Genomic DNA, 9,656 nt, shown 5'->3' on the forward strand with positions numbered 1-9,656 from the left:
TCCTCTCCTCTCCTCTCCTCTCCTCTCCTCTCCTCTCCTCTTCTCTCCTCTCCTTTCCTCTCCCCTTTCCTTTTCTCTTTCCTTTCCCCTTTCCTTCCCTTCCCTTCCTTTCCCTTCTTTTTCTTTTAATATTTCTTTCTATTCTTTTAATAACCTTTACCTGCTGTCCTAGAATTGATACAAATATTAATTCTGAGGCAGAAAAGTGTTGAGGCTTAGGCAATTGAGGTTAAATGACTTTCCCAGGGTAACATAGCTAAGAATTGTCTGAGTACAGATTTGAACCCAGGACCAGTGGATTTGAATCTCCTGAGTCACCTAACTGCCCCAAATAGATTTACTCTTAAAGAGTTCTCTTTCTAGTTTTTAATCTGCTTATATTGCATTATTTTCACATTTTTCTGTCTAATTTATCTTGTCTCATTGAATCTCATATATAAGACTGAAATATTTTTGCCTTTTTTGTTCTAATAAGAGGAAGATATGTTTGAGAAAATTTTTTTTTCTGTCCTTCCTTTGGCATTTTTCAAATGACCCTTATGACTAGTGACCCCCATTCAGGTCAAGTTAATAATACATTTTCTGCAGTGATAGCTCCTGATTTACCATACAAGATAAGGGCATGTTATTAGTTTCACAGACTTTAAGCCTCTAAATGAGGAACATGCGCATTTTGTACTTACAGAAATAATATCAATGGAGGTTTAGTTAATAATTTATAATGGCAAGTATTCATGTGTTAATGTATAATGACCTGAGTTGAGTTGGTTATTCCTTGCATGGTGGGAGACATATTTCTCCAGTCATAGAGAATGGAAAATCTTCCCCCAGTCCCCAACCATGCCCTCATCTTATACCCTTCAAGCTTCTTTTTATGCCCAGTGATAGAAAAGGGCTACCCAACTGGAGCCGGAGGGCTGCCTATTATAGGCAGCCAAGGCTACTTCTGTGTTGATTTCCATTAGGTATGCATTTAAAAAAAAATGACCTAGAGAGCACTAGGGGACTATCACAACTGGGAAGGAATATAATTACAACTCACATTTATGTAGAGCCATAATTTTTATAAGGCCCTGTGTAATTAGAATCTGCTCCATAGGACACTAATTCCCAGCATCCCACTTTCATTCCCATGTTACGTCCTTACATTTTGGAGATAAAGTTTGTGTGTGACCCCCTCTATCCCCCCTTTCCCCCACTGCTAACGTGGCTGGGAAAACTTCTCTTTACTCAGGCTTTTACTTTCGTCTTTTTTATTTCTTCTACTTCAAGTGATTTATTAATAAATCTTATAAAATATAATACTTGGAGTTATTGGATATTAATTTTAATCTTATAGCCCTTAATTTAGGCTTAAAAGATTATTATACCCATTTTATAAATGAGGAAACTGATTCTACAAAAGATTAATTGATTTGCCCCAGAACTCATTGATCTTAAATTGCAGAGCAGAGGCATTATCCTGGGTCTCCTAACTAACAATAATAATTTTCCCATTGTGCCATCACACTGCTTTCTTTGTGCTTCATTTACAAAGTGGGAATAAAATAGATGCATGGAACATTGCTTTCCGCAGGAAAAGAGGGGGTTGTATATTTTTCTTTCCCCTTCTATGGAAACCTCTTGAAAACTGTCTTCTGTGGGTTATAGAATTCTGGTTCTTTGACCCACTGACTATAGAATTTTCATTATGAAGCTGAAACATACTTCAAGTTTTTCAACAGAATTTGTGAGGACAAGAATAGAATCTATTCTTTCTTGATTTCTCTTAGGGATTAGGTATGGGAGTTTAGGGTCTCTTTTCTTAATCCCTCCTCTCCTGCACCTTACTCCCAGTGCAATGGATAGAAGCCTTGGGGTCCAGCATATAAAACTACAGTGTACACTTATATGTGTGCGTGCATGCGTGTGTGTGTGTATGAATAATAAAGGTCATAAATCTAGAGTTGGAAAGGACTTAAAGTTCATCTAGTTAACATCCCTCATTTTATAGGCAAGGGAATTGAGTTGCAGATAGATTAAATGACATAACCCGAAGTCACACAAGAAATAAGTGAAAGAACCAGAATTCAAACTCAGGTTCTGTGTTAAGTTCAAGATTCTTTCCCCCCTCCCCCTAGTACCAGCTAAAGAAAGGGGAGGTATGCTTTTCTTAGTAATGTGAAACTGAGGGGATGAGTCCACACAGGGCTGAGCACAGCAAAGAAAGTAATGACCCCAAACACTGACCAAGTAGCATTTAAGATTGCTGTGTTTAAGTCATGTCTTCTTAAGTTCAAATCTAGCCTTGGGTACTTACTAGCTATGTGACTCTGGGCAAGTCATTTAAGCCAGTTTGCCTCAGTATCCTCATCTGTAAAATGAGCTAGAGAAGGAAATTACAAACTGCCCCAGGATCTTTGCCAAGGAAACCCCAAATGAAGTCATGAAAAGTCAGACATGACTGAAAAATGACTGAACGACAACAGTGGAAAGGGTACTACTGCATTTGAAGTCAGGAAGAACCGAGTTTAAATCCCACCTTAAACATTTACTAGCTATGTGACTTTGGACAAGTCACTTACCCTCTTTTGGTCTCAGTGTCTACATGTATGAAATGAAGATAAGAGTAGTGCCTACCTGATGAGGTTATTGTTGGGGTAAAAACAGACCTTTGTAAACTTTAAAATTATATAAATGCTAACAATAAATTATTATTATTTATAATTAGGAGAAGGTTTATTTTAAGGCAATGTCAGAGACAGATCTCATGCTGCTGGTGATCTTCAAACTAGCCCGGTTTGCTTAGTTCTGAAGAATACAGAACAGTTATATTGATCCATATCAATTTATGACTCATATAATTGTCTCAGGGTTATAGATTCTGAGGAGCTACCGTACCAGCAGTTATCATGGGCTTCCATCGTATCCTGTACTTGTGTCTGGCCAGTTATGCCTATCTGGATTTCATGCTATACAGTTCCGAGTCAGGGGGATTCTTTTCTGTATTTGGGTTGGGGAGAACAGCTATCTGTGAGATTTGGAAGCAATCTCTGGCATGATTCAGGTATCTTAGGTCAGAGAGAACATTTGTCTGGGATGGGAAATGGCCCTGAATTTTGTTAACTAGCTTATGCTCAAAAAGAGTCAGCCTTTATAGCCTCTACTGATATTATCATAAAAGCAAACGTTCATCAAGAAGGCACTCTATGACCACTTCGATCCCCCTAATTTTTATAATATTTTTTCTTCCTAGGATTGGGTCGAAAAACCGAGGACCTTACTCCTGAACAACTTCGACTTGCTATAAAGTAAGTTTCTTATTCTCCTAAATATCATCAAGCCTCTGATATATTCACACTAGTTGCTGCGTGAGCATGTGCTACTCAGCTTCCCCATTCATAAAAATAGGCATAAAACTACCCATAGTACCTACCAATCAGGGTTGTTGGAAGGATCCAATGGGATAATACATGGTGTCCCAAAATTCTTAGTGCAGGTTTACACTTTAATAGCTTAAAGGTATTAGTGTTAAGAGGTTGGGGATGGGGATGTTTGTGTGGAACTCCACACCTTACATATTTATAGCACCAACTCCCTTACATGTGTAAAGTACTTTTTCATGTGATTAACATGACCATCACTATACTTATTAGTAATAAATAGCATTTGGAATTCAAGTTCTGAAAACCCATTTTTTGGCTAAATGTTATCCAAAGCAGATGCCAGAGACTTTGTTTGAAAAGGCAAAGCTGATTCTCTTCTTCTCTCAGAGAGATTACGGGATGAAGTGTGCTATTTGTGTGGTCCCATATTCTCTAGAGAATATTCTATGGATTTCTTCCTGTGAATAGAAGCCACTCTGATGAAACAGTGGTTAGGAGAGGATTTTATTAAACCCTTTCAAGGTTGGTGAAATGGCACACATTCATAAGGTGTAAAAGTAGCTGTTAAATCTCTGTATATATTTAAATTGCGAGAGCAGAGAGAGCTGGAAAAAAGAGACATAAAAATGGAACAATTATGATGAGTTAGTTTTTTTTTGTTTTGTTTTGTTTTTTAAGGTTAGGAGCCACTATTCTTAACTTTCAACAAACCGTAGGTAGAGGAATGGCTAACAAACAGCTCACTGTCATTCTTTCACACATTATATAAATTGTGTTTAGAGAAAGGAAGTTAAGGATATTTTCTCTATATTGGAGAAACTGAGCAAAAATCTGATTATTTGGGTGTTGACAGCAGTAATGAAATAGCTCCAACTGGATCCATCAGAGTTGAGCTGTAGTAGAGCAGTGCTGAAACATTGGACTATCTTCAAGTAAAAGTTCTCCAGAATTGCTAAGAGACAGAGAGGAAATGAGAGGGTCATCAGATTCAGCACAGGAATTGAATGGAGGAAAACTAAGATTCACATTTGTAACTCCTGGCTTTTTCTCTGGACAAAACTCAGCTCTTTTCCAATATAATGCTTATACTGAACACTGCGATCTAGAGAAATGAATCTTGAACCCAAGAAGCCCTAGGTTTTTTTAAATTTACCCCAATAATTTGATGAAATTTGGGGCAAGCTGTAACATTTTTCTGATTTCACTTTCACTGTTGAATAGTAACAATATGATTAACTCTCCTCAGATTTGTAGGGCTGTTGTAAAGATATCAGAAAAATTATTTGAGGAAACATTTATAGTTCTTTGGAATAAAGGCCTCTTTCTTATGCACTTAGTTTTTATCACCATCTTTTCTCTTTTACGTTTAGTTTCTGCAGAGGTTTTAAATGCTGCCACATGCCTTTGAATTACGCATGGATATTAACAAAGGCAGGTTTGGGTTTTTAAGAAACAACTTTCACAAGTCATTAATACTAGAAATTGCTAGGATTTATGTCATACTTCAAAGTTTTGCAATGTTATTATACACACATTATCTCACTTGATCCTAATGATATCTTGATGAGGTGGATACTATTTTCTTCTATTTTACATGTGGGGAAATTGAGGCTCAGTGGGCTTAAGGACATTACACAAGGTCATGTCATTAGTGAGTGTGTAAGGTAGGATTTGAACTAATGTCTTTCAGACTCTTGAGTCTTGAACTCTATCTAATAGACTATGATATCTAACCACTAATTGCTGTTCCTGTTATACCTTCATAATAATTTTCTCTGTCAACTGTAACCACACAGTCTAGCTTTTATGGCATTTTTATCTGAAATATCTTGTTGGGTCAAAATGTTTTCATCAAGATCAGCATTTTTCATTTGTCTGAATTGAGTTTTATGTCATATATACACAATTGGGTTCAAAAAATTCAAGAAGAATCTTTTGAACTCCTACTGTGTTTCAAGCACTGAGATCACAAAATATGGAAAGAAACAAAAGAAACATAAGGAGAGATTTAAGATTTCTGGCACTTTGAAAATTCTAGGCAAAAACTAAAATTTTTGGATAATTTGAAATATATGATAATTTTTAGTATACTTTTACAAATATAAAATCTTTTGTTAGCTGAGAAGCATATGGTCCAGTCATAAGAATATTGAACTAAGAATTAGGAAATCTAAATTCTAGTCTCAGATTACTTACTAATTAGCTGAGTAACTTTAAAGAAGTCATTCTTGGCTTCTGTTTGCTACCTATAGAGCACAAGTGTTAAGAGTAGATGGCATAAGGTTTCTTTTAATCTCTATGATTCTACGTTGTGGTTTAGTCATGTCCCAACCCTTTGTGACCCTTTTTGGGGTTTTCTTGGCAGAAATACTGGAGTGGTTTGCCATTTCCTTCTCCATTCATTTTACAGATGAGGAAACTGACAGGGTTCAGTGATTTGCCCAGAATCACCCAGCTAGTGAATATCTGAGGTCAGATTTGAACTCAGGAGGATGAGTCTTCCTGACTATAGGCTCAATGCTCTATTCACGATGCTACTTAGCTGCCCTATGATTTATACTTTCATGTATAACTTATTTAGGCCATAACGTTAACATTTGGAATATTAAATTAGAAATTATTGTGTTTTAGACAGTAATTATGAATATATACATTTTAATTTTTATTAATGTCTTAAATTTTCATTTCAAGTGGAACTACAATTTGCTGATTTGTAAAGAATCTAGCATCTATTAGGTTCTGCTTGAGAGGCATAAACTTGAAGAGAGAAATCATCAAAATGACAGTTTTAAAAAAAAGGAAACATTTTGTGTCCTGTAGTTTCAAACAAATACAGAAAGGATTCATTTCAGAAAAGGAAGTGAGAGTTTTTTTTTTTAAAATTGCCACTTGGAAGTTTAATCAGTTTTATTTTCAGAGCCAACACTATAACCAGTCTAATGCTTGTTTTATCGTCATGACTTAGATTGAGATAGACCTTTCCAGCTGTTCCCATCTTTGCTTATTTCTTGACTTGGGGCATGTATTTCCATCCACAGACCCATTTTTTGGAAATGGTTAAAGAAATTGAGGGATCTGAAGCAAGCAAACAGTAAAAGTCAGAGGCTGGCCTTGAATCAGGATGTATCAGAGATATACTTGACAATCTCAAATCTCATTTTGGGGGGATAGGCATGTGAAAATGCACCGAATTCTGTCATATTAATATTGATTTTTTAAAACCTTCATTGTAAGTTTACTGATCATTTTCATGTTCTAGTCAAATATAGTACTGTCATCACTTGTAGTATTGCTTTTGAATAATGCAGTCAAAAGACTTGTAGTAATAGTTTGACAGTTTTTCCAGTTTTTCTTAATGGTCTTATTCTTCCATACTTAGAAGAACAAATATACTTGGCAAGAAGTGCCTATCTAGGTCAATTATCTTCTGTAATCATTTAAGCCACGCAAAAACGGAATCTCTGTTTTTAAGGAATTTAGGTTCTAAGTTGTCTGATTCTGATATGAAGGCTGAAAAATTGGCTTTATCATCTTTAGTGTGTTATGTAGTTAAATGAGGGAGATGTACTTATCAAATAGAACAAAACTTCCACATTAAGATTCTTACTTTTTACTGTTTCTTAAATAACTTCTTTGTTAGTAAAGTCACTAGGGATATTTGTTATCGCTTTGCCCTTTGAGTTTTAATACAGGGTTTCTCTGTTTTTGCATTCTTTTCTTCTTGTTCCCTGAAGAGAACTTCTACAGAGTGAGTATCTTTTTCATGTTTTATTATATTCTTTGCTCTTTTACAGAGTTATCAAGCTTCATATTGTCAGTGATGAATACGTTTGGGCTTTGGGATACCCATCTTATTGCAGAATATATGTAGATATTTATCCATTATGACCTTCTCTGTTACTTTGATACTATTTTCATTGTCATGCATCAGAGTGAAAAATTTTTATCTGTCCCTCTCTAATTGCCTGCTATAATAATTCATATTATAAAGATAGATAGATGTGTACAAATAATAAGCTGTGTAGTAGTTTTTCCCTTTCCTGCTTAAGGGTTTCTTTAAATAACTAGTTGAGATGTTATCACAAAAGTTTAAGATTCCTTCTCTTCACATATTTGACTGTCTGCAAGTATTATAAAGATAGGACTTCTTTCACTGATTTTTTTTCTCCCCTGCCTAGATGTCATCACCCACTCACATTCTCACTCTAGAGATAGATTAATCAAAGACAACATACTGGGCAAGCAGTGTGATGATCTGAGTAATTCTAATTCATTTAGGAAGTATATTGAAACATATTTGGAAATATCCTTAGACATTTTCTATTATTGCAAATGGCATTCCAGGAGAATATAGTTTTCTCAGAAGAAACTGGATAAATTTTTTCTTAACCATCAGGTGTCAACTTGCTTATAATGAAACCATCGAGAACAATTGGCGCAAAGTTGCCTGCAGTCCTTTATTGCTTGGTTACCTGCAAATGTTGACTGGGCAGTTCTTTGTGATGTTGCTACTGTGACTGAGGCATCAACAGAACTAGAACTTTGGGGTCAAGAATGCTACAGAGAGTCAACTGTGCTTTTCTTCGTAGTTTTCCTTCCTCACATACATGAAGGATTTTTAAATGTCTACAGGATGCTACCTATATATAAGAATGCATTTGGAACTTCATATTTTGTTTGACAGAATTAGCAGATCATTTTTTTTCTCAGAATAATTTGCTGTGTGGAAATGTTTCCATGTGTTAGAAGAAGGCTTTTATTACTGCCCTCAGAGGAAAAAAGAAAAAGGGGGGGTGGGAAGGAAAGATAAATGTTGAGCAAGTAGTTTGCATGTAAACAGTGAACTGAGGCATGTAAAAATTTGGCAGTGGCCTCCCCTCAGTAAACAGCTTTGACAAACCCATAGTCCTCATCTTTTTTAACATAAAAAGCAAAACAAAACACCCACTTATTAAGTATCTCCTATATGCAAGATATTATCCTAGGTGCAATAGATCCCATAGGGAGGATTCCAAAGTTGGATAGCTAATTTGCCACAAAATATTGGATTTCTAAGAAGACAGTGATGATTTACACAGGTTATAAAAGTAAATTTCTCTACTAACATTTTACTCTGAAGCCCCATCATCTTACAGAGGTCACTTGAGTTGTTGAATGCTCTACATGAGAAAGGGTTACAAGTTCTGACAATTCCTACAGCAAATTAGAAAGTGCTGTTATGAGAGGAAAAATCTAATTCAATGCGAGATCCACTAGGGGGCAAGTCATTGGCCATGGTACCAACTTAACATCAACTATTAAAACATAAAGGAACTTTTAATTTGCATTGGTGGAGGGAATACTCACATGGATGAAATCAGGTTTTTTTTAGCTTATTAAAATAGAAAATTAAATTTCTGCAGCTAATGTATAGATTAATATTCTGGATTAGAATAATCTTTTAACTACAGTGTTAATGGCATGATGAAAATGGTATTTTGGGAAGAATAATCTTAACAATTGCATATGAGATGGATTGGTGGGAGAAGGAATTGTAGGTAAGAATATGTATGGAGAACACATGCTTATTGCTCATCAACTGCAGCAAATTACCTCATGGATGGAGAATGAACCAGATGTGAAGATCCTTAGTTTCAGCAACTTCTGTAAAATGCTAATTGATAAGGAGGTACCGAAAAAGATTGAGATAAGAATGTTTAACTCTATAATGTTGCCTCCAATGAGCCATAATGATAATAGAAAACAAAAATAGAAGTATAAAATCACCTAGAGTTTAGTGGAAGGAGTGATGTATGAAATCCCCTTGCAGGTTCAAATGACAGATGGGCAACTCTGATGATCAGGGGTGACATAAGCCATCAGTTCTGGTAAAAGTCTTGTGGCAAGGGTAAGTCTGCAGTAGGCATGACACATACACTTGAGACCATAAGTGTCCAATTGGTAGACAGAGAACTTAATGGGATGAATTAATGGGGTGGCTAATTAAATTATAATGAGAGCAACAATAAAGTCCTTATAAATAATAGCAAATTTTAAAAATAGAATATAATCAGCAGATGAGGTGTTTGAGGATCTGGATTAAGATGGTGAAAACAAGATATGCCTTTTACCCAAGGAATAGTTAAATACCCAAGACCAGTGGAGTTAGGAGTGGTGGTAGCGAAGGCAGAGGCAACGTATCTCAATATAAGAACTTGTCCTACGTACCTCCTTAACCTCTGTTCTACTCTCTTTTCTCTCTCTCTCTCTCTCTCTCTCTCTCTCTCTCTCTCTCTCTCTCTCTCTCTCTCT

The 9,656-nt window shown here is 35.8% G+C and overlaps 1 protein-coding gene across 1 annotated transcript in view; it reads left to right on the forward strand.

Annotated features, from left to right (window-relative positions):
* MBOAT1 (membrane bound O-acyltransferase domain containing 1) overlaps positions 1-9,656 on the forward strand; it is a 138,790-nt gene that overhangs the window by 92,676 nt on the left and 36,458 nt on the right. Inside the window, exon 6 of the mRNA XM_044658130.1 lies at positions 3,236-3,290. Coding sequence (XP_044514065.1) covers positions 3,236-3,290 — 55 coding nt within the window. The remainder of the gene's footprint in view (positions 1-3,235; positions 3,291-9,656) is intronic.

This window comes from Gracilinanus agilis, chromosome 1 (assembly GCF_016433145.1).
Source record: "Gracilinanus agilis isolate LMUSP501 chromosome 1, AgileGrace, whole genome shotgun sequence".
Taxonomy (NCBI): Eukaryota; Metazoa; Chordata; class Mammalia; order Didelphimorphia; family Didelphidae; genus Gracilinanus; species Gracilinanus agilis.